This window comes from Cervus elaphus, chromosome 9 (assembly GCF_910594005.1).
Source record: "Cervus elaphus chromosome 9, mCerEla1.1, whole genome shotgun sequence".
Taxonomy (NCBI): domain Eukaryota; kingdom Metazoa; phylum Chordata; class Mammalia; order Artiodactyla; family Cervidae; genus Cervus; species Cervus elaphus.
The window spans coordinates 14,839,164-14,864,451 of NC_057823.1; the positions used below are offsets into that span (position 1 = coordinate 14,839,164).

Below are 25,288 nucleotides of genomic sequence, written 5' to 3' on the forward strand. Positions count from 1 at the left end.
GGCTAAGGGGGTGGCCTGTTTTCATAGGAGTCTACATGTCCAGTCCCAGGACTCCTAGAGGGAAAATGTTGACCGAGAGCCCAGACTTAGACTGAGCGGGGGACTTGGTTCTCATCCTTACCCCGTGGGCAAAGTCATGTAACCTCCCCAAGCTTCTGTCCCCACATCTGTGAAATGGGCATGCTGTTACTTCCCATGAAACCAGACTGCCACGTGGGTGAAATCCAGCAACGTGGAGAAAGTCCCTAATAGAGCGCCTGGCACCCAGGGACACACGCGGTCAGAGTCGTTGTTATAGCAAAAAGGGTAACGTCTTTTTCTCTCGCCATGTTTCCATTGTTGGAGCTCTGCGGAGAGCCACTATAAAGAAGAGCAAGACAGACCTGCTCAACCCCGAGGAGGCTGAGGATCAGCTGGCCGACATCGCCTCCGTGGGTAAGTCCCCCAGCTGCTGCCTGGCCGTCATTTATTACTGATCGCCTGTGAGATGGAGGCGAGTGAGGGCTTGGAGCTGCCTGGATTGGGTCACAATTCTGCCCGTTCTCAACTGTATTTCCTGGTGCAGATGACATGATTATGGGAATAACAACACTGCCTGTCTTCTCGTATCATTGTGAGGAGAAGTAAGACTAAATAACCACTGGATCTATGTAAAGTATAAATAACCACTGGATCTATGTAAAGTAAAAGTAAATAACCACCGGATCACACTTCCCTGGTGGTCCAGTAGTTAAGACTCTGTGCTTCCACTACAGGGGGCACAGGTTCGATCCCTGGTCAGGAACTAAGATCCCACATGCCTTTTGGTGCAGCCAAAAAAAACCCACATATAGCATTTAGAACACCATGTGGCAGAAAAGAAGGTCCCCATGATGTTGGCTAATATTACTCATGAGTAATATTATTATTCATTAGTGCTCACTGTGGGGGCTACTGTTACTGAATGCCCAATTGTGAATAGGACTGAGATCAAATCCCTACCCTTGTGGAGCTTGCAGTCCAGTGCAGAAAATAGATATTAAGCAGGTAATTACAGAAATAAGCTTGTAATGATAACGGCACTGAAGAGGAGATGCTCCTCACTCAGCCTGCTTTGGAAGAGTGGAGTGTGGTCAGGGAGGACTTCTTGGAGGAGGTGACGTTGTTCTGAGGACCGAGGGGAAGATAGGAGTTTGCCTCGGCAGTGGTTGCAGAGGGAACCAGGCAGAAGGCTGTGCTCAGGGTGTTGTCATTGGTTGTTGCCAAGGACAGAGTTTGAGGTGGGAACATTTGTCTTTCCTTTTTGCCCCTCTTGAGTGAGACTGTTGCTCTGACCTTCTCTAAAGAGATTCTATTATTTTCTGAAACTGAGTCTTCACTGCTGCTCGGAGGCTTTCTCTACTTGCAGCAGGTGGGGGTCTGATCTTCATGGTGGTGTGTGGGCTTCTCCTTGCGGTGGCTTCTCTTATTGTGGAGCACAGGCTCTAGGGCGCCTGGCCTTCAGTAGTTACAGCACACGGGCTCTGTAGTTGCGGCATGCAGACTCTAGGGCACCGACTTAGTAGTTGTGGCGGTCTAGCTTAATTGCTCTGGAGCCCGTGGAATCCTCCCAGACCAGGGATTGAACCTGTCCCCTGCATTGACAGGCAGACTTTTATCCACTGAGCCACCAGGGGAGTGCCTGAAATAGGTTCCTAAAAATTCCAATTATGAAGGGGATTCCCTGGTGGTCCAGTGGTCAGGACTCAGCACTTTCACCGCCAAGGGTGCGGGTTCAGTCCCTGGTTGGGGAACTAAGATCCGACAAGTCACATGGTGGAGCCAAAAAATAAAATAAAAATTCTAATTATGGGGCCTCCCTTGTGGCCCAGTGGTAAAGAAACCACCTGCCAATGCAGGAGACATGAATTCGATCCCTGGTCTGGAAAGATCCCACATGCCCAGGAGCAGCTAAGCCCATGCACCACAACTTTTGAAGTCCATGCGCCTAGAACCCATGCTCTGCAATGAGAAGCCACCACAGTGAAAAGCTGGCAACTAGAGAGGAGTCCCCACTCACTGCAACTAGAGAAAGCTGGTGCAGCAACCAAGACCCAGCACGGCCAAAATAAATAAATTTTTTTTAAAATTCTATGCATGAAGAGTGGACGACAGAGCTTCCAGGCAGAGAAAATAACAGGAGACTCTGAGAGGAGTAGACATTAAGGCTGAATGCGTATCGTGTGGCTGGAGTATAGAGGCAAGGCTGGGGGAGGGAATTCAAAATATACATGTGTTTTTGGGGAATTCCAGTGGTTAGGACTATGGACTTCTATTGCAGAGGATACAGGTCTGAGCCCTGGCTGGGGAACTAAAATCCCGCAAGCCAAACAGCACGGCCCAAAAATAAAAATCAAAACGTAGTCGTGTTTCTAATCCCTAGGAACCAACTACTTCATACTCAGGTTCCTTCACTCACCCCTAGTTTATGAGCTTCCTGCTGAGTTTCAACATGATTTCCGTGCCATCCCACACTCCAGAGGGTGGCCACACTATGGTTTGCTCAGCCGTAGCTTTATTATATGGTGTTTGAGTTGTTTCCAATTTTTGCCTTTACGAGGAGCACTCCTGGGAGCACTTACGTACAATGACTCCTCCCACCCTTTGGGAGGATTTCCTTGGGGATAATTATAGGATCAAAGATATTAACAGCTTTTCAACTCATTATTCACAGAGCTGTTCTGAGTTTCAAAAACACTGAACCCATTTATAAACCCGCCAAGTATGCAGACGCTTATGGACTCTCCCACCCCGGCCATTGCCTATTACACATTTAATTTCCTTTCTGGATAAATCAGTTTGTAATGATACCTTAAAGCTTGTTTTCATTTGCATTTTTAATTTCTAGCCAAAACACTCTTTTCCTCGTAATGATGAACAAATCCTACTTCCACTTGTGGATACATCTGTTTCTATCCTTCCAGAAAATTCAAGAATTAGGGTGCTCCATCATTGCCGGGTGCATTTGATTGGTTATGTCTGTCCCACAAATTTTCCCATTTAAGTTGCCCAATTTTCTAATCTGTTACGTTAAATTTTGATAGGCAAACACTTTGTTTATACCACATTTGTTAAATGCCAGGCACTGAAAACATGGGGTACCCAAGTCAAACTCTCCTCTATGGATAAGATTGAGTTGTTCAGCCGCTAAGTCGTGTCCAACTCTGCGACCCCATGGAGTGCAGCATGCCAGGCTTCCCTGCCCTTCACTGTCTCTGGGAGTTTGCTCAGACTCATGTCCACTGAGTCGGTGATGCCATCCAACCATCTCACCTGTTCTTAATTAATGGGGAGATACTATTTGTCATCAGTCCTTCTAGAAAAGATGAAGAAATATTACTACCCAATGTTGGCAAAGATGTGAAAAAATGGGCATAGCCTTATGCTGTTGGCAGGAATGTAGTTTGCAGTGTTTTCTGATGTATGATTGGGCATTATTTAATTGTTGATGTTTATATTCTTTGACCTAGAATTTCTGCTTCAAAAGATTTCTTCATGTTTGCCAAATATCTATGTACCAGCCTCTTCTTAGCAGCACGGTTTCTGGTATTCAGAAAAGTAAAAACCAGAAATGACCCATGTGCCCCAAAGTAGGGAGATGGTTAAAGAAATTATATAGCATTTATATACCATCGAGTACTCTGCTGCCGGGAAAAAGAATGGAGCTGTTATGGCATGGAAAGATGTCTGAAATATATTTTTTGGTGAAAAAACAGCAAGTTGTACAACGCCATGTAAAATATGTGGTCTCATTTTTAAAACAATATTAAGAAGTGTGAGAGGTACTTAAAGATGTGGAAACTGAAGGGATTGCAAAGGATTTTCAGTTTCTCCATGATATTTTCCTGGAATGAATGGATTAGTGACAGGCATTACTTTTTAAATTTTTATTTATACCGGGCCTTAGCTGCAATACACAGGATCTTCGTTGCATCATGCAGAATCTTTCGATGCAGCACACAGACTCTCTAGTTGTAGCATGTGAGCTTAGTTGCTCCACGACGTGTGGGATCTTAGTTCCCCGACCAGGGATAAAACTCCTGTCCCCTGCATTGCAAGGCAGATTCTTAACACTGGAGCCCCAGGGAAGTCCCCAGGCATTACTTTTGAAATCAGAAAAAAATAATTAGATAAATTTAAAGTTACTTAAAAGCAACAGAGTCTTAATTGTGCATGCATGCTAACTCGCTTCAGTCTTGTCTGACTCTTTGTGACCCTATGGACTGTAGCCCGCCAGGCTCCTCTGTCCATGGGATTCTCCAGCCAAGGATACTGGAGTGAGTTGCTATGCCCTCCTCCAGGGGATCTTTCCAACCCAGGGATCGAACCTGTGTCTCTTACGTCTCCTGAATTGGCAAGCAGGTTCTTTACCACTAGCGCCACCTGGGAAGCCCACAATTATAAAGAATCTAAAGGCTGTACAAGGCAGGGAGGAATTTGGTGGAAAAGCAAAGAAAAATTCATGAAAAGAGGCGTTTTTAAAAACTGGGCTTTGTATGGAGTGGGGAGAGTGTTATCAGTTCGCTGGGGTGATCATAATAAAATAGCAGAGACTGGATAACTTAAGAGACTTAACTTTCTCCTAGTCCTGGAGGCTGGCAGTCCAAGATCAGGGTGTTCTCAGGGTTGGTTTCTGGGGTGGACTGTCTCCTGCTTGTAGATGGTCATCTTCCTGAGTCTTCACACAGTCTTTCCTCCATGTATATTGTGTCCTAATCTTCTCTTCGTATAAGGACACCGGTCATGGAGGATTAAGGCCCACCCTGATGATCTCATTTTCACTGAATTATGTCTTTTTTAACTCATTTACTTTGGGCTATGCTGGGCCTTCATTGCTGTGCCAGGGTTTTCTCTAGTTGCAGCAAGCGGGGGCTGCTCTCTCGCTGAGGTGCGCAGGCTTCTCATTGCTGTGACTTCCCTTGTTGCAGAGCATGGGCTCTAGGCATGCGGGCTTCGGTAGTTGCAGCTCACAGGCTTAGTTGCCCCATGGAATGTAGCATCTTCCCGGACCAAGGATCAAACCCTTGTTCGCTGCTGCTAGACCATCAGGGAAGTCCTATTTTAATTACTTCTTGAAAGGCCCTATCTCCAAATACAGTTGCAATTCAGAGACACCTGAGGGGCAGGGGGTGGTTAGAACATCAGTCTATGAATTTAGGGGATGATACGGTACGGCTCCTAGCGAGGGGATAGTGAGAATGACCCTGAAAGCCACGATGGATTCACAGAGGGTCTCTCTGTGGCTGACCTAAGAAAACTTGGAGAAGCCATGTTCAAGGCTGGCATTCGATGAACACATGATAAAAGGAAGATAAGAAGCCAAAGTAGAAAGCTGTCAGACTGAATAAGGACTGACTCTGTCCCATGGCACCTCTGTTAAGAAAGCAGGTGAGGGCTTCCCTGGCGGCTCAGTGGAAAAGAATCTGCCTGCCAGTGCGGGAGACACAGGTTCAATCCCTGGTCCAGAAATTAGCCTGTGTGCCACCACTATTGAGCCTGTGCCCTGGAGCCCAGCTATTGAGCCCACATGCCACAGCTACTGAAGCTTGGGTGCCCTAGAGCCCATGCTCCACAACAAGGAAAGCCGCTGTAATCAGAAGCCCACGCACTGCAAGGAAGAGTAAGCCCCACTTGCTGCAACTAGAGAAAAGCCCACGCCGCAATGAAGACCCAGCACAGCCAGAAAATAAATAAATAAATAAAATTATTTTTAAAGAAGAAAGAAAGCAGGTGACTTTCAACTGCGTCAATAGATCCAAAACACAGGCCAGTGACTGGGTCTCCCAGGACAAGGTTTGCTACAGGCAAACCCACCTAAAGCCAGCTCCCTTGCCTGGTAGGTCAAAAAGCCACAGGAAGGGGTTCGTATGCTGGCAGAGACTTCCTAAATAATCTTGAAAGAGATCTCTGAAATTCCAGGGTTCTGGCAAGTAGACGCCATCACCTTTATTTATTTCTGTAAAATAATAACGTGTTTCAAAGTCAGGCAGGAACATGTGGCATTTTGCCCTGGTATTATTTTGCCCAGTAAATGCTGTCTTTAAGATCTTTTTTGTATAGTTCTGTGTATTCTTGCCACCTCTTCTTAATATCTTCTGCTTTTGTTAGGTCCATACCATTTCTGTCCTTTATTGTGCCCATCTTTGCATGAAATATTCCCTTGATATCTCTAATTTTCTTGACGAGATCTCTAGTCTTTCCCATTCTTTTGTTTTCCTCTATTTCTGTAATTAATGATTCTACCATGCTGTCAGTTGATAACCATATCACAAAACGGCCTCATATAGGGACTTCCCTGGTGGTCCAGTGGTTAAGAATCTGCATTCCAATGCAGGGGACACGGGTTCAAACCCTGATCGGGGAACCAATGCCATGAGGCAACTAATACCCGAGTGCTGCAACTAGAGAAGCCTGTGTGCCGCAATGAAAACCAAGTACAGGCAAAAAAAAAAAAAAAAATTATCTCATGCAGAGTTCATCCCCTGACTGTGAAATATGGACCTAGTGCCATCACTAGGAAAAGCTGAACCACGAATGGAATCTGCCATCACGGCACCAGTTCTTCAGGAAAATCAGACTCCCTTTAGGTGATTTTAAGGACAGAAGTTCAGCGTGGGCTGTGTTCATTTGCTAGGGCGGCTGTCACAAAGTATCACAAGCTGGGTGGCTTAAAACAACAGAAATGTATTCTCTCACAATGCCGGGGACCAGAAGTCCAAACGGAGATCAAGATGTTGGCAAGGGCTGTGCTGCCTCTGAGGACTTCAGGGACAGTCTGCCCCCATGCTTTCCTTTTAGCTTCTGGCGTTGTCAGCAGTCCTGGGCTCCCTTTGGCTTTCACGCACCTCATTCCAAGTTCTGACTGGCATCACATGGCCCTTTCCTGTGCGTCCCCATGTCTCTTCTCCTCTTATAAGAATACCAGTCGTTGGATTAAGGCCCACTCCAATCAGGTCTGACTTCATCTTAATTTGATGGCATCTGCAAAGACCCCATTTCTAAATAATGGCATGTTCACGGCTACCGGGGGTTCGGACTTCAACCCATTCACTCGATCTCTCTCTCTTTTTTTTTTTTGGCTGTGCTGGGTCTTCGTTGCCGTGAGGGCTCTTCTCTTGTTGTGGCAAATGGGGGCTTCTCTCTAGTTGCAGTGTGAGGGCTTCTCTGATTGTGGACCACAGGCTCTAGAGCATGAGGGCTTCAGTAGTTGTGGCACATGGACTCTAGGGCACAGGCTCAACAGTTGTGCCACGTGAACGTCGTTGCACCACAGCATGTGGGATCTTCCCAGACCAGGGATCAAACCTGTGTCTCCAGCCCTGGCAGGTGGATTCTCTCCCTCTGAGCTACCAGGGAAGCCATCAACACATCTCTTCAATGACAGTTCAACCCACAACTTGGAAAGCACCTATTTCAATTCACCAAGAATTTGAAGGGCGTATAAATTGCCCAAAATCCTGAACCTAAGCCTTAGTGGTGGCCTACTGCTATCCCCACTGAAACATTCTAGGCTAAGACTGGCCACCTCTGACCCTTGGCTCTTTGAATGCAGCTGATCTGAACGAAACATGTTCCATACTCATACATTAGATTTGAAATACTTTAGCTCCAATACTTTGGCCACCTGATCCAAAGAGCTGACTCATTGGAAAAGACCCTGATGCTGGGAAAGATTGAAGGCAAAAGGAGAAGGGAGCGGCAGAGGATAAGATGGTTATATAGCATCACTGAACTCAATGGACATGAATCTGAGCAAACTCCAAGAGACAGTTAAGGACGGAGGAGCCTGGCATGCTGCAGTCCATGAGAACGCAAAGAGTTAGACACGACTTAGTGACTAAACAATGTAAAGATTTGGAATACTTGGTACCCTCCCAAAAAAACAAGAATGTAAAATATCTTTTTTAATGGATTTCTCTATTGATTCCACATTGAAATTGACATATGAGATATATGGTGTTTCATAAAATAGCTTATTAAAGTTGTTTTTAAAAACTAAGGATTACCTGCAAATTTTCAGACCACAGAGGAAAAGTAGAGACAAGAGTGTACAGAAAAGGGGGACTTTTCTGGTGGTCCAGTGGTTAAGACGCTATGCTTCCACTGCAGGGCACAAGTTCAATCCCTGGTCAGGGAACCAAGATGCTGCATGCCTCAAGGTGTGGCCAAAAAAAAAAGGGGGGGTTATTGACAAAGGGAGCATGGGTCAGAGGGAGTATAAGATGCAATAAATAGAGGAGACAGTACAGAACTGGTACAAGGCCTGGCACAGAGTAGGTGTTCAATTAATAGTCACCTTCTTCTCTTTTCTTGATGCATGGGATGCCTATTATGGGAGGTGTCTCCAGGCCCTGTGATCAGGAGAGACTTCCTCCATGAGTTGGCACGTGAACAGTCTTGATTTTAGCTCTTGCAGTTGTAGTAAAAAACTTTATGTCCAATAAGCGTGTGCCAGCATCATGCTGGGGCTTCCCAGGTAGCTCAGTGGTAAAGAATCCTCCTGCCAAGCAGGAGACGCAAGGTCAATCCCTGGGCCAGGAAGATCCCCTGGAGAAGAAAATGGCAACCTACTCCAGTATTCTTGCCTGGGAAATCCCGTGGACAGAGGAGCCTGGCAGGCTGCAGTCCAAGGGGTCGGAAAGAGTCGCACAGGACTTCGTGGCTGAGCATGCATGCAGCGTTGTCTCAGGTAGTTTTTAAATGTTTATTTACTTATTTGTTCGTTTGGCAGCACCAGGTCTTAGTTGCCCGATGCGGGATCTTTTAGTGGAGGTGTGTGAACTCTCAGCTGTGGCTTGTGGTATCTAGTTCCCTGACCAGGGATCGAACCCACACTCCTGCATTTGGAGCTCCTGCATCTTAGCCACTGGACCACCAGGGAAATTCTTGTCAGGGTGCATTAACTCATTGATTTTTCCCAATGGCCCGGTGAGGTGGGAGGCACTGGAGTCTCAAGACGCATGGTAACTTGCCCAGGGTCATCTGCCCAAGGTCACTCTGTGGTTGGTGATGGAGCTGAGCTTTCATGTGGCTCCAGCAGGATCAGACAAGTGATGGACGTGAAGGGAGAGTCCAGCCACCAACCCTGGCCAGCTGCTGCTCATGGCCACAGGTTCCAGGGGTGAGTGCAGTGTGGTGGCCACAGGCCAGAGTGCAAGAGGCTCTGAACTGACCCGACACTTCTTAGTCAATTACTGGACTCCCCTCAGCCTCTGTTTCCTTGGGGTGTAAAAGGAGGTTAGTGATGGTCCCTACTTCCTAAGGTTGTGATGAGGAGCTTACTGTGTAAACTGCATCCCCCGCAGGGCCTGTTAAATGTTCGATAAATGTCAGCTGTTATTTTCATTCATGAGAAGCTGAAATCCATATTTGTATGGAAAATCTCCCAGTTTTAAAATGTAGACCAATAGTTTCAACCTTCACAAATCTCAAATGAACCAGTATGGCCCCTGGGATGCTAACTTACAACCTCTGTTTATGTTTTTTTTTTGTTTGTTTTGGTTTTGTTTGTTTTTTTTTTCAGTTTTATTTATTTATTTTACTTTACAGTATTGTATTGGTCTTGCCACACATTGACATGAATCCGCCACAGGTATACATGTGTTCCCCATCCTGAACCCCCCTCCCACCTCCCTCCCCATCCCATCCCTCTGAGTCATCCCAGTGCACCAGCCCCGAGCACCCCGTCTCATGCATCAAACCTGGACTGGCGATTCATTTCACATATGATAATTTACATGTTTCAAGGCCATTCTCCCATATCATCCCACCCTCACTGTCTCGCACAGAGTCCAAAAGACTGTTCTGTACATCTGTGTCTCTTGCTGTCTCGCATACAGGGTTATCGTTACCATCTTTCTAAATTCCATATATATGCGTTAGTATACTGTATTGGTGTTTTTTTTTTCTGGCTTACTTCACTCTGTATAATAGGCTCCAGTTTCATCCACCTCATTAGAACTGATTCAAATGCATTCTTTTTAATGGCTGAGTAATATTCCATTGTGTATATGTACCACAGCTTCCTTATCCATTCATCTGCTGGTGGACATCTAGGTTGCTTCTATGTCCTGGCTATTATAAACAGTGCTGCGATGAACATTGAGGTACACGTGTCTCTTTCAATTCTGGTTTCCTTGGTGTGTATGCCCAGCAGTGGGATTGCTGGGTCATATGGCAGTTCTATTTCCAGTTTTTTAAGAAATCTCCACGCTGTTATCCATAGTGGCCATACTAGTTTGCATTCCCACCAACAGTGTAAGAGGGTTCCCTCTGTTTAGAATTTTGCTAATAGGAAGTGGCATCCTGAGAGATGTTTTCTGTGTTTGGCTGGTGTGAGGTTGATGAGTGGTGCTTCATGGATTATTGTGCAAATGAACAAATGCATGAATGGATGGATGGATGGATGTGGAAATAAATGATGAAAGAAGAGATGAGTGGATGGGAACTTCCCTCGTGGTACAGTGGTTAAGACTCTGCACCTCCAGTGCAGAGGCCACGGGTTCGAATCCTGGTTGGGGAACTAAGATTCCACATGTGGCATGGTATGGCAAAGTTAAAAAATAAATAGATAAATTAAAAAAAAAAACAGAAATGAATGAGTGCACTAATGAATGAATAAATGATAAAAGAATGAATGAATGTGTGACAGACATACCAGCGAGTGAACAAATGGGTGAATGAATGAGCACACTAATGAATAAATGAAAGAATGAATGCGCCAATGAAGAATAATAAACTATTGAATGCAATGGAAGATTTTCAAGAAGAGGTATTTTAGAACATAAAATCAATCTATGTGAAACTGAGCTCTGAACCTCCCCCACAAACCTGTCCATTCTCAGTGGATGACAGCTTTGTCCCTCCTGGGGCTCAGACCAAAAACCTTGGCTTCTCCCTCTCTTCCACCCACACTTGGTCCATCAACAAATGTTGAAATATACCTTAAATAATAATACCCCAGGGCTTCCCAGGTGGCTCAGTGGGTTAAAGAATCCACCTGCCAATGCAGGGAACATGGGTTCGATCCCTGGTCCAGGAAGATCCCACATGCCTTGGAGCAACAAAGCTCGTGTGCCACAACTATTGAGCCTGTGCTCCATAGCAAGAAAAGCCCACACGCCACAACAAGGAGTAATCCCCCCACTTGCTGCAACTACAGGAAGCCTGAGCAGCAATGAAGACCCAGCACAGCCAAAAATAAATAATAATAGATAAAATCAAAAATAATAATACACCCCAATCGGCCCAGCCTGCCTCCTTCTCAGCCACCGTGGAGTCTAGACCCGGTTGCCACCTGTCTGGACTGGAGCAGTCATCCCCACTCTGCTCCTGCCTTTGCTTTCTGCAGTCTGTTCTGTGCCGCAGAAGCCAGGGGACATCTGTGAACCCCTGAGTCAGGTCACGCCCCACCTTCATGTCAGGTCCATGCCTCCCGCTTCACTCAAAACAGAAGCCCCAGTTGTCCCTGCAGCCCCCAAGGCCCTTCAGAACCTGCCGAGACCCACGCCCCTGCCCTCACCTCCTCCTTTTTCTCACCTGAGCCACTTCACTCCAGCCATACTGTTCTGTTTATGCTGTCCCCAAATACATCAGGCAGGCATACTCCTACCTCAGGGCCTTTTCACTTGCTGTTTGTTTCCTCTGCCTAAGATACTAAGGTGACTCAGGCCAACCCTTCTCCTTAACCCCTTGGTTTAATGCTGCCGCTTGCCCAGTGGTCCCCCCTAGGCCTCCAGGTCCCCTTGTTTTGCTCTGCTTTCTCTTTTTTCCAAAGCACTTTGCACCTTCCACACTATTAATTTATTATTTTTATTTATTTATGTTTGAGTTGCATGTGGGCTTTCTCTAGTTATGGCGATCAGGGGCTACTCTTCATTGTGGTTTGGGGGCTTCTCACTGGGGTGCCTTCTCTTGTTGCAGAGCATAGCCTTCAGTGATTGCAGCAGGTGGGCGCTAGGGTACACGGGCTTTGGTAGTTGTGGCACATGGGCTTAGTTGCTATGCAGCATGTGGAATATTCCCAGACCAGGCATTGAACTCAAGTCCCCTGCACTGGCAGGCGGATTCTTAACCACTGGGCCACCAGAGAAGTCCTACTTATTATATTATGTTTGCTCTCTGGCTCCCACACTGGAGTATCCATCCCAGGAGTTCAGGACTCTGTTGACATGTATCCTGAACACCTGGGACAGAGCCTGGCATAGTAGGTGCCTTATGCATGCTTAAGAGCAAAAATACATGTGAGCAGAGGGCACAGCTGGCTCATTCTTTGGCGATTATTTTTAAAGTGAAGTGTCCATGGTAAACTAGGATCCTATCCACACCTCCTCCTGGAGGCTTTCCAAGAACAGTGCATGCAGCTCTGCCGCCTGCCTCTGCACTCAGAGTCCCGAGCAGAGGTTCCAGCCTTATCCAACCCTGCACCATGAGCCCCAGAGTCATCAGACAGTTCCAGGAGAGGGAGGTGCAGAAAGATGACTCCAGCAATGGAGAGCCGGCAGCCTCCCCATTCTGAGCCATGCCATGCCATGCCCAGTCACTTCAGTCGTTTCTGACTCTTTGCAACCCCATGGGCTCTAGTCCACCAGGCTCCTCTGTCTAAGGCATTTTCCTGGCAAGAATACTGGAGTGGGTTGCCATGCCCTCCCAACCCAGGGATTGAACCCACATCTACCTTCACTGCAGACAGCTTCTTTACTCCTGAGCAACCAAGGAAACCCCCCACCACCGCATCCTGAGCACTCATTGGTTATTTCTAGCACTGTTATTTTCAGAGACATCACCTTCTCAAAAGTTCCATCTCTGGAAAGCTAAGCCCATGAGTCATAATGGTTCCCGGGGGCTTGCCTGCTTGGGAGGCGAATGGGTTCCCTGGCCAAAGTCTGTGCTTGGGCCACACATCGGTTAATTTCCTCTGCAGGAACACCCTGACATTCTCCATCCTTTCCCTGGCAGGGTCTCCCTTCGCCCGAGCCAGCATTAAAAGTGCCAAGCTGGAGAACTCGACTTTTTTTCACAAAAAGGAGAGGAGGATGCGTTTCTACATCCGCCGCATGGTCAAAACTCAGGCCTTCTACTGGACTGTCCTCAGTCTGGTAGCCCTCAACACGCTGTGTGTCGCTATCGTTCACTACAACCAGCCCGAGTGGCTCTCCGACTTCCTCTGTGAGTACCGCCTGGCCCCACCCCCACCAGCTCCCTGATCCCTTCCTCACACCCTTTCTCCAGTTCTCTTTCTTTGGCAGTTTGTGTTCCCTCTTTCCCCTTTCACTTGGGCCTGTTTATAACTGGAGATCAGGCTGATGTTCCTGCTGCCTCAGTGACAGAGCCCAGTTTGGGGGAGGGGGCGCCTGAGAGCTGGAAGCTGGAATTTGGGCCATCAGACACAAGATCACTTTCTAAGAAAGGCACATAGAGGTGCATTGAAATAAAGACAGAGAGGGTCAGCCTGCAAGACAGCCAGAGACAGAAACATACATATGATTTCTAGGTGCATCTCTGGGAATCGAACTTATGGTTGAGAAATAAAGGTGCATTAGAGACAAAAAAGTAACCTGTATGTTGTACTCATCTTTTCTTCTCATTTCTCTCTGCTTCTTCCCTTTTCTTTCAAACTTTCTGCTTCTTTCCCCTTTCCTCTTCTGTCCTTTTTGACTTCTTATGTCTCAGATTCATTCCTAGATGATAGCCTCCAACAACTGTGAGAACATCTTGCCCCTGCAGTGAGAACCAGGATTTCCAAGACTTTGCTCTTCTGGGCCTATTCCCAAGTTTCAGGAATTAACATGAAATAGTATCAAAATTGTTGACCACGTTGGGGGAGGAGAAACAGGAAAGGAGGGGCGATCTATGAGCAGGGCATAAAAAGTAAAGAGCTCTGAGAAATCAACAAGAGTAGTGGCTGGAAAGTGAGGAAGGCAATTGGATGCCTTGGCTCTGGCCTATGGGCCCCAAGTCAGGACTCCCCAAAACCTTTTTGCCTGCTGGTTGCCCTCCTCCTGCATCTTTGGGCTTGTCTGAATTAGGTCTGTAGATTCTCTGCCCTTCTGACCTGGTTCAGAATTAACCCACACAACCACTGGAGAAATCAAGTCTTCAGCCTCGTGAGGCCTGGGCGTCTGGTCCAGGTCATTGTCTCCTTGTAACCTTTATTGTTCCCAGTCACGTTGGCTGACCACCCCCCCGCCCCAGGACACTCCCCAGGGGGCCAGTTCTCCTTCTGAGAGCCCCGACCTAGTTCCAACCTTAGTAATTGCATTTGGTCCCCCTGGAGTCTCTTATAAATGAGAACTATTTACTTTTTGTCTTAACCTCCTCGGATAGCCTATTTTTAATCTCCCATATTCTCCCCACTAATCACCTTGCTCTGTCTGTCCTGGTTCGGGAACAGGGGGTTGAGACTTCCTGCCTGGGGCCTCTCTGTCTATAAACGTCCTTTAATGATCAATTTCCAGTTGAGAAAACTGTGACACAGAGAGGTTGAGTAACTTGCCCAGAGTCACACAGCTAGTTAATGATGTAGCCAGGATTTGAACTCAAGCTATATCTGATGGTGCATCCCTGCCATGACCATCAGGTAACCTGGGTTCTCAGTGCCTGCTCTGCCCCCAACTCTCCATGTGACCTTGGACAAATTATTACCATTATCCATCAAATGAACACATCTTCAGTTATTGCTGCTGCTGTTTAGTGGCTAGATGTGTCCGACTCTGCAACCCCATGGATTGTAGCCCACCAGGTTCCTCAGTCCATGGGATTTCCCAGGCAAGAACAATGGAGTGGGTTGCCATTTCCTTCTCCAGGAGATTTCCAAACCCAGGGATCGAACTTAGGTCTCCTGCTTGGCAGGCAGATTCTTTACCACTGAGCCACCACTTCAATTATATGGCACTCTTTTATTTTCATTTTATGTGCCACTAAGAAATGAAACAATGCTGCCGTCTAAACTAGGGCATGCTGATTTTAAGTTACACCCCAGTTTCGGAGATGTCCAAACGTGAACAAAAATATGTGTCTTGTAATTGATGAAGTGTAGTTGTTTCTCTGGGTCTCACATTTCTCTTCTATACTTGGGAGAAATTGGATTTGATGACCCTGAAACTTCTTCCAGATCCACCAGTTCTTAGAGATCCATAATTCTCTCCAGTCTTATGCATCACCAACTCTCACGATTCCATGGTAACGGGGGAACGAGCATCGTGGAAACTCTTATGTCCTCCCCGAATTTCTTCTGGTGGCTTTTGGAATGCATCAGATGTTACAGACAGATTTCCTCACTGACGTTTCAGTCTTGGGGGCTCTGGAGACCCCGGAGTTTCCCTCAGACACTGAAAGCTCCCTGGGGTCCTAAAACTAAGGGAAAGTTCAATAATCAGGAATGAGTGGGAAAGACCTTGACAGTCAGTCCAAATCACCTCTTTAAAGAATGATATAGAGACTTCCTTGGTGGTCCAGTGGCTAAGACTCGGCACTCCCAATGCAGGCGGTCAGGGACCTAGATCCCACGTGCTGCAACTAAGACTCAACACAGCCCAATAAATAAATAAATTTATTAAAATTGATTTAAGAATGATATACTATGGGATTCCCCGGCAGTCCAGTGGTTAGAACTCAGCAGTTTCACTGCTGAGGGCCCAGGTTCAGCCCCTGGCCAGGGAACTAAAATCCCACAAGCTGCATGGTGCAGCCAATAGAACAAAATCACAAAGAACTAGAAAAAAGTCTTATACCATTTTAAAAAAAGAGTGATATGAGTGATATAACAAATACTCTTCACCTTCAAACAGAGCTAGCTATGTGACCAGAATGGAATGCTTAGAAGTTTGAGGCCTCTGTCTTCGATTTCTATACACTTTCTTCCTCTCAGAATCTCTCCTTACCTCTCCCTCCCCTTCGAAAGGTGACTGCTCGTGCCCTTCCTGACCACGCATCTGCACCTTCCTACCCCACCAAGAAAGCCCTCTCAGAAAAGGAATTGCCATTAACCATTTCTTTTCTGGAGCGAACAAATACTCGTAGTTACCTCTTCCCAAGGCAAAACTTTCACCATTATGCATTCTCATCAAAAAACAAAAGGCTTTGTCTTACATCAAGATTTTTAGACATTAGCAAGACAGGATTTCTAGGGACCATCCAATGAGTTTTCCTAGTTGGGAGAAAAGCCATGCCTTGGATTGGTTGCCTGTGGCACTCCTAACTAAGTCCCTAACACACAGGATTACAAATAGGACACTTACAATTTCTATTAATATTCCTATTCTTCCTTTGGAGATCAAGCATATAAAAGCAGTTGAGTCATAATCCTTATGTATTATTACATAATTCTTAGTAATAATACTTTGTTCGTTATTGAGTTAGTCAGTTATTAGCCAGTTAGTTCATTCATTCATTAGTTTCTTTTTAATTAATTTTTATTGGAGTATAGTGGCTTGTTCATTTTAAAAACATAGTAAAATGTATAAAATAAACAATGAGGATCTACTGTATAGCATAAGAAACTATAATCAATACCTTGTAATAACCTATAATGGAAAAGAATATCTATACACACATACATATACATATATATGTATGTATAACTGAATTAGTTTGGTGATTCAATTATATACCTGGAATAAGTGTGCATGTACACTTGCTCAGTTATGTCCAACTCTTTGCAACCCCATGGACTATACCCCCCAGGCTTCTCTGTCCATGGGATTCTCCAGGCAAGAATACTGGAGTGGGTTGCTATTTCCTTCTCCAGGGGATCTTCCCAACCCAGGGATCGAACCCGCACCTCCTACACTGGCAGGCAGATTCTTTACCACTGAGTCACCTGGGAAGCCCATACCTGAAACAACTATACTTCAATTTTAAATTTTCTTAGTTAATTTTTAAAAAAGCATAGTAAGCACCCAGGAACCCACCAGCCAAGATTTCAGTTAATAGGAATGTCAGAGCCGCCTGGACACTCCCTCCACAAATCTAATCTCCTCTCTGTTTTCCCCCCTCCCTTTCTAGACTATGCAGAATTCATTTTCTTAGGACTCTTTATGTCCGAAATGTTTATAAAAATGTACGGGCTTGGGACGCGGCCTTACTTCCACTCTTCCTTCAACTGTTTTGATTGTGGGGTAAGTGCTCTGGTTTCTAAGGAGTTCATTCCCCAGCTGAAATGGTTAGAATGGCTGATACCTGCGGACACAGGAGAGAGAGAAGTAGGGTCATGCCTGGGTATGACAGATTCTGCTGAGTGCAAAAGGAATCAGAGGATAATCCCCAACTTTGATGAGGATACAGAGCTCCCAGAACCCTCCCCAACCACTGCCAGGGGGAGGGGAAATTTACGGACTCATTTTGGAAAGTAAGGGATGACCTGGCGAATCCACCTCTGGGGATTCACTCTAGAGAAACTTATGAGGACACCTAAGAGACACATACAACAATGCCTTGAGTGGCTTCATTAGTCCCAAACCAAATGACCCAAATCTCCCTTTGCAGTAGGGTGGATAAATAAGTTGTATATAAATAATGCAATTCTCCGCACCAACGAGAGGCAGCCAACAGCAGCCACACCCGTCAGCCACACGATATTGCACAGAAGGAGGCAGACAGTGGCAAAACTAGTCCCTACAGCATGATTCTGCTCAGGGAAGTTCAGACGGACACAACTAAGCTATATGGATTACAGAGGATCCTTGAATACTTTAAGGCAAAGACCTCGAAAACAGAAGTCAAAGAAGCCAGACATAAAAGGTCACATATTACATAATTCCATTTATATCCAGAACAGGCAAATCTCCAGAGTCAGAAAGTAGATTAGTGGTTGCCAGGGGCTGGGAAGAGGGGGCTGGGGAGTGACTGCTCATGGGTCTGGGGTTTCCTTTGGGGGCGATGGAGATGTTTCAAAACTAGAGAAGGGTGATGGTTATACACTGTGAACATGCTAAATGCCAGTGAATCGTGCATTATTTTAAATGAACCATTCTGGTTAATTTTCTGTTGTGTGAATTTCACCTCAATTTTTTAATGGAAGGAAATAGTTATTATAAATTCAGGGTGTTGGCTGTGTCTAGGGTTCCCCAGAGGCTTTCAGGGTGCTGACATGCCCTATTTCTTGACATAGATGGTGATTGCATGGGCATTCACTTTGTAATTATATGTTTCAGGAATTCTTTGCACTCATGTTAATAAGTTAAAAAAGAGAAGGGATAAGAGACATGTAAGACCCTCACTATGATTTCATTTGGGGGTAGTTGGACTGCGTTCCTGCAAGGTCCAGACCCAGGGCACATTTGCAAGGAGCATGGACACAAGACTCGGATCCTCTGTTCTAGGTCATCATCGGGAGTATCTTTGAGGTCATCTGGGCCGTCATAAAACCCGGCACTTCCTTTGGAATCAGTGTGTTACGAGCCCTCAGGTTATTGCGTATTTTCAAAGTCACAAAGTAAGTCTTCGGGTTCTCTGGCATCCCAACGTGGGGATGGGGGTCAGGGTGGGGCCACCTCCTTCCCATGTTGGGAAGATGGGCTCAGCTGCCGCCACCCTGGCCCCAGCCTGAACCCCATACCCCAACCCTGGCCTCTCTTGGCAGGTACTGGGCATCTCTCAGGAACCTGGTCGTCTCTCTTCTCAACTCCATGAAATCCATCATCAGCCTGTTGTTCCTCCTTTTCCTGTTCATCGTCGTCTTTGCCCTTCTGGGAATGCAGCTCTTCGGCGGCCAGTGAGTGCTCGGCAGCGTCTCTGACTTCTGCTTCCCTGGGGTCCAGCCCAGGGCCTCCCACCCTTACCTTGCTCAGTGATCCAGAGACCCGGGCCCACCTGCATCACAGTCTGCCTTCCTCATGGCCTGGATGATGCCCAGTGCATTCCCCAGATGGGCGGGGCCCTGGGTACCCCTCAGCATGTCCTTCTAGGGGAAACAGAGATGTTGGAGATGTTGCCCTGGAAACAAGATACTGAACCAAGCCCTGGCACACCTAGGGTGGGACCAACGTGAAATGTTTGTGCCCTCTCCACAGGTTTAATTTCGATGAAGGGACTCCTCCTACCAACTTCGACACTTTTCCAGCAGCAATAATGACAGTTTTTCAGGTACAACCTTCACCCAGTCCCATGAATGCAGGGCCCTGTGGAGAAGCAAACAGGGTTCATTAGGAGGGGGACAGGAAATGTGGGCAGGAGCCTTTATTGTGGCTCTTCCGCAGGAAGAAATGGGTAAGGCAGGTTAATCAGGCTTAGGATTGGCTAGTTTGAATAATTTCAGCATGCCCTGGAGCTGTCTTGAGTTGTATGGAACCTGACCCTGGGCTAATTCCAACAGTAGGATATTGGCCTAAGTGTAAGACCCCAGTAGTGGAGATGGTTTGGCGTGTGGGCTCTGAATTGGTTGGTTTTCATTTTTTAAACTACATTCACAGGCAAGTTGTTTACTAACTCTAAGAATTAGCTAGTCCTCACTCCCCCCAGGGTCAGCAAGACCCCTCCCATATGTCAAAGCATCAGGATATAGAAAATAATAGACATGGATAATACACCATCTTTCCCGTGACTGGAAGACACCCCAATTCCATATTCCAAAGCAAACAGATTGACCGTGGGTGGTCCCACCAAACCAACTTCTGCACCCATGTAGGCACATGCACCCAAGGTTTAGAACTGGCCAAGCTGGGACTTCCAGAGCAGTTCCATGTGGGTTCTGTCTCATTAGGGAACAGAAAGTTTATGGGGAAATGTGACTTCACTCCTCTCTTCTCCTGGGGGAAGGGGAACTTCTGAATGAGACCTGTAGACAGGGGCTTGGAAAGGGAAATCATCCATGAAATTCTGAGCCTTTACATAAATGATTGTTGATAGTAGTAATCACCCCATATGTCTTCAGCACAGGGGTTGTTGCCCAAGAGGGATTTTGTCCCCCAGGGACACCTAGAAGTATCTGGAAACATTTTTGGAGTATCGCAAATGGGCATGGGGGTATAACTGGCATCTAATGGGTAGAGGCCAAGGATGCTGCTTAATACCCTACAGTGCATGGGACAAGAGGAGGTTCCCAAATGCCAGCAGTGCCAGGACTGAAAAACCCTACATTAATGGATTAACACCTTTGGAGTTCTTTCATATTTACTCTATCCTCATGGAAATAATGGGGCTTCCCTGGTGGCTCAGATGGTAAAGAATCTGCCTGCAGTGCAGGAGAGATCCAGGTTCAATGCCTGGGTGAGGAAGATCCCCTGGAGAAGGGAATGGCAACCCACTCCAGTACTCTTGCCTGGAGAATTCCATGGACAGAGGAGCCTGGCAGGCTCCAGTCCATGGGGTCGCAGAGCGTTGGACTTGACTGAGCAACTAACACTCTCACTTTTTATCACTTTCATGGAAATAACGCAGAGGAGGGAAGCTGGACATTTTTTTAACAACCATGTAGATCCTGCGTACAAATCCCTTTAGCCCTTCCCATACACATTAGCATCATGTCTGTTTGCCAGCACTTGCATCTCTTTACCTGAGGCTTCCTCTCATCACCTGTACCACCACCATCGCCACCCCCAGATACAGCAGTCCAGAAGTACCATGGATATATAGCATGAGAAATTTACGTCTCACAGTTCTGAAGGCTGGAGGCAGATCAGGGTGCATCCAGGGTTGATTCCTGGTGAGGACTCTCTTTCTGGCTTGCAGACGACCGCCTTCTCACTTCTCTCACACACAGCACAGGGAGAGAGGGAGACAGAGAGGCAGAGAGAGACCAAGTTCTCTGGTGTCTTTTCTTATAAAGGCACTAATCCCCTCATTTGTGGCACTAGCGGTAAAGAACCAGCCTGCCAATGCAGGAGATCTGTGTTCTCTCCCTGGGCCGGGAAGATCCCCTGGAGAAGGGCGTGGCAACCCACTCCAGTATTCTTGCCTGGAAAATCCCATGGACAGAGGAACCTGGCAGGCTGTAGTCCATGGAGTCACAAAGAGTTGGACACGACTGAGCGTACAATCCCCTCATGAGGGCTCTACCATCATGTCTTCAGCTAATCCTAATTCCCTCCCATCTCCAAATGGCATCACATGAGGGTTTAGAGCCTCAATATATACTACTCAGCCTATAGCATTATCTCCCTATCACATCAGAGAAAACCAGAAAGATCTGAAACTCCTCTTCCAGGGTCACTTTTTGCTGGGATAGGCTGAGAGCTCCTCCATGCAAGGACAGCCCTTTCCTCTTGCAAACAGCCAAGACCGTCCCCACCCAGAGACAAGGGCCGATAAAGGGCCTACACGGCAGGTTCCTGCTCCACAGCTGCATCTCTGAGGGGCCCAAGGTTGAGGGGGGGTTGGCTGTGTGTTTCTCCCTCCCCTTTCAGATCCTGACGGGCGAAGACTGGAACGAGGTCATGTATGACGGCATCAAGTCTCAGGGGGGCGTGCAAGGCGGCATGGTGTTCTCCATCTACTTCATCGTGCTGACGCTCTTCGGGAACTGTATCCTCTGGCGGGGTCGGGGGGGGGGGGTGGTGAGCCCGGGGCCTCAGGGAGAGCAGGGGAAGCACAGGGGAGGGGTTCAGGAGCCCCAGATACCAGGGTTCATGTGGCGATGCTTTCCCTGACTCCAGTGTTTGCAGACACCCTCCTGAACGTGTTCTTGGCCATCGCGGTGGATAATCTGGCCAATGCCCAGGAGCTCACCAAGGTGGAGCTGGTGGGAGAATGTTATTCTGCAAAGTTACCGCCTGCTCATGGCAGATCAGGACCGCGCCAGGCGGGGGGTGGGCTGGGGTGGGGTGGAGGAGAGGAGCTGGGGTCACAGCCTTTGTCCTGGGGGCACTGCGCCAGGGAGAAAGGCACCTCCTCCCCCACCCCCAAAACAGCCTGTCCCTGATCAAGTGGCTTCTCCAGCAAAGGAGGGCGGAGGTGGGGGGTGGTTAAGGCAGCAGGGTGGCTGCAGGAAACAGATGGCAAACTCCACCAGAGTGCCCGTTCATAGGGAGTGGGCAGTGTCGAGGGACTTCCAAGGAATGCACCAGCGTCCGGGCTAGCAGGCACTGTTACCACCCTAAACCCGCAAGGAGGGGACAGATGGAGGTAACCCAGACAAGGTTCCGAGGCTCAGTGTGCGTCCCCGTGAGCTTGGGAACTGGCTGCACTCCACCACAGAGTGGCAGCAGTGAAGAGTTATATGATGCTCATGGTTCCGGGCGCAACTGTTATTTCCCTTGGGCAGAAGAGGGAACTGAGGTTCAGAAAGGCAGAATCATGGACCCCAGAGGGGATGATAACAGCATCATGCTATACATGTCAGGAGCTCAGCATAATTTGGGGCATACAGGAAGTGATCAATAAAGGGAGCGTTTGTAAGTCACTTTGCATGACCAGAGATCCAGAGCTACAGCTCTTCATTTTAGAGAGCTGGGAAAGGGAAGGCTGGGATTCAAACCCAGACTTGGCAAGTTCCAGAGCCTGAGTTCTTTACCCACACATCTTGCCAACTTTCATTTGAGCCCCAGCTGAGCAGGTAATGATCAAAATAAAAATTAACAACAACCAAAGGAAATGTGATGGCCCCTCTTGTATGACAGACACCAGAAAGCATAAGAGATAGGGAGTAACTGTTATCCCCATTTTGCAGATGGGAAAACTGAGGCCCAGAGAGGCCAGGACCTTGCCACATAACTAGGAACTGAAAGAGCAGAGGTGTGATCCCTCAAAGAGCAGAGCACAGGAAATGAAATCAGAAAGGAATTTGGGGTGTGGGGGTACAAACTGTCCATGTGAAGAAGCCCAGGTTTCATTCATGGTCAGTGGTATTGGATTACTTGGGCAAAATCTTATGCCAAATGCCCTTAGGACAGCCCTGTACTCACTGGGATTCAGGTCCACCTCAGCTAGGCACAGAGAAGGCAACATTGCTTTCAGGAACACAGCTTATGCCCTTGGGATTGCCGATGAGCAGGGCTGCTAGGAACGGTTGAACAGGTAGTGCACTGCACAAGGGAAGCCGAGCACCTTTTTGCAATTTGAGGGGAAGATGTCTGGAACAAAGGCATGTTAGGAGGTGGTCGTGGTCTAGCCTAAGTCTTTCACCTGCAGCCCTATCCCATTAAGAGAACATATGCAGAATCATTCAGGAGGACCAGGCCTGGGGCCTGCCTCAGCTTCACCGCCCCATCCCCCATGCCTTAAGGTACACAGGCCATATTCAGGGAACTGAACTGAACTGAGAAGACTTTGCCAACCGTCCATCTGCCAGCCATGGCAGGAGGGAGAGAGAATTTCCCAGGCCCAGCCCTGACTGGAGGAAAACGGAAATCTCTGCCACCCCCAAGCATACGGCCACAGTCCTGGCCACCATGGGGATGACTAGCGTCACTGTTCCAGGGGCTGATTTCAACCATGAGCTCATCTAGATTCCAAGGGCTGTCGTGGGGGAGGGGGTACCCCCAGGAGGGTGGGAAAAGGGAGGAAGAAAGCTCATCTCCTGTGAAATGTCCTCCAGACCCTCATTCTTTACTTCATTTATTCCACAAGCATTTCTTGGGCATTTAAAATGTGGCAGGGACCCCACTCAGCCCCTGATGTGGTTATTTTTTTTTTGATTGAGGTATATTTGATTTATAATGTATTAGCTTCTGGTGTATAGCAAAGTGATTCAGTTACAAACATACATTATTTTTCATATTTTTATTATAGTTTATTAGAAGGTATTAACTACAGTTCCCTGTGCTACATCATAGGACCTTGTTAGATAGGTTTTTATCTCATTTAGCCCTCACAGAAAACCTCATAGGCAAATTCTCTGAGCCCCATTTTACAGATTCTGTTATTCATTGAAAAGCATTTATTGAGCACCTGCTGTGAAGAGGGCCTGGTGTAGGGGCCAGGGAAATAGCCAGGAATAAAACAGACAAATCTCTGCCTTCGTTGATATTCTAGCAGAAGAGATAGACAAGAAAGAAACTTGTCAGCTAGTGATAAGTGCTAAGGAGAAATATGAAGTAGAGAAGTCGAGGAGAGTTGAAATTTTAGATGAAGATTGTGAGGTACAAAGAAAGACTTTGTCCAAGGTAAGCAGAAAGTGGAGGAGCTGCTATTTGAACCCAGGTGGATCCAGAACTTGTGCTTCTAACCACATGCAGTGCGGCTTACACTTGAGCATGTTTCAGACTCACCTGGGAGCTTGTTGAAAACGCAGATGCTGGGGCCCAGGCCAGGTTCTTCAGGAGGCCTGGGAATCTGCATTTGTGCATTTGCAGTGTATCCGAGGCAGGTGGTCCAGGGACTCAGCTCTGAGAAATGCTTGGATGTGATTGCCAAGAAGAGGGGTGGACTTGGGAGAGCGGGGTGGCCAGTCGAGTCCCAGCCCTGTGTTGTCACTGACACAGAGTGTCCTGATCTGACCATTTCCGAGGTGGTAAGGTTGCTTCTTGCCCCAGAGATCCCAGCGCAGCGGGAGAGGCGCCCTGCCACCGCATGATCTTGCTTATTGGCGGGTTTGTCTCTGGCCATTTCTTTCTCGTTGCTTTTTCTTTGCTTTTTCTTTGTTGGCTTTTCTGTTTTACGAATGAGGCCCTGCATGAAGGCTGAAGAAGGATTTAAAGCCCCAAAACGTCTTTTTCTGTATGTATTTTATAAAACATCTTCCCCCATCCTCCTCCTCTCTGAACCTAACCGGCTGAGAATCTAAGTTCCTCTCCTGATTCCCCTTCTGGAGGCTGTTGGCAGTGCATGGGATGGGCTGTGGGTGCCAGATTTTTCTGCACGTGGGGGCTTGTTGGCATTTTATTTAAAGTCTTGGTTCAGAGAGCTTAAATGACCCAGGAAGTAGAATGATAGGAAAATCTTTGCACTAATTTCCAGCTCACTGAGACAGAGTTACAGAAAAATCTCCATTGTGGGAAGGGAAGGCAGTCTTTTTCCTTTCCTTTTCTTCTGTGTGTTAAAATAAGGTTCAGAATGAGCTGGATATCAAGCCTGGACATGAAGGGGATAGCAGTACACTTAACCAATGAGTATACATTCCGATTAGGGGGCCTCAGCTCTGATTGGTTGACACCCAAGTCAGACCTGTTTGTAAAGATCTCAGATGATGCCCCTGGTTAACAGTAGGGTCAGAGATGAGGCCCTCAGGCCCAGTTCATAGTTTGTGAGCAGGGATCCTGTGTGCCTTTTAGGATGAACAAGAAGAAGAAGAGGCTGCCAACCAGAAACTCGCCCTCCAGAAAGCCAAAGAGGTGGCAGAAGTGAGTCCTCTGTCTGCAGCCAACATGTCCATAGCTGTGTAAGTGCTGGCAACTCT

At 47.2% G+C, this 25,288-nt stretch overlaps 1 protein-coding gene across 10 annotated transcripts in view; it reads left to right on the forward strand.

The window, feature by feature from the left end:
* Positions 1-25,288, forward strand: part of CACNA1A (calcium voltage-gated channel subunit alpha1 A) — a 349,330-nt gene that overhangs the window by 238,006 nt on the left and 86,036 nt on the right. For 8 of the 10 annotated variants that reach the window (XM_043911288.1, XM_043911287.1, XM_043911278.1 and 5 more), the window contains exons 11-19: positions 340-435; positions 12,976-13,185; positions 17,023-17,135; positions 18,339-18,451; positions 18,599-18,730; positions 19,029-19,101; positions 21,360-21,477; positions 21,618-21,685; positions 25,164-25,270. In XM_043911288.1, the coding sequence (XP_043767223.1) occupies positions 340-435; positions 12,976-13,185; positions 17,023-17,135; positions 18,339-18,451; positions 18,599-18,730; positions 19,029-19,101; positions 21,360-21,477; positions 21,618-21,685; positions 25,164-25,270 (1,030 nt within the window). The remainder of the gene's footprint in view (positions 1-339; positions 436-12,975; positions 13,186-17,022; positions 17,136-18,338; positions 18,452-18,598; positions 18,731-19,028; positions 19,102-21,359; positions 21,478-21,617; positions 21,686-25,163; positions 25,271-25,288) is intronic. The other 2 variants (XM_043911280.1, XM_043911281.1) reach the window with 2 other exon arrangements.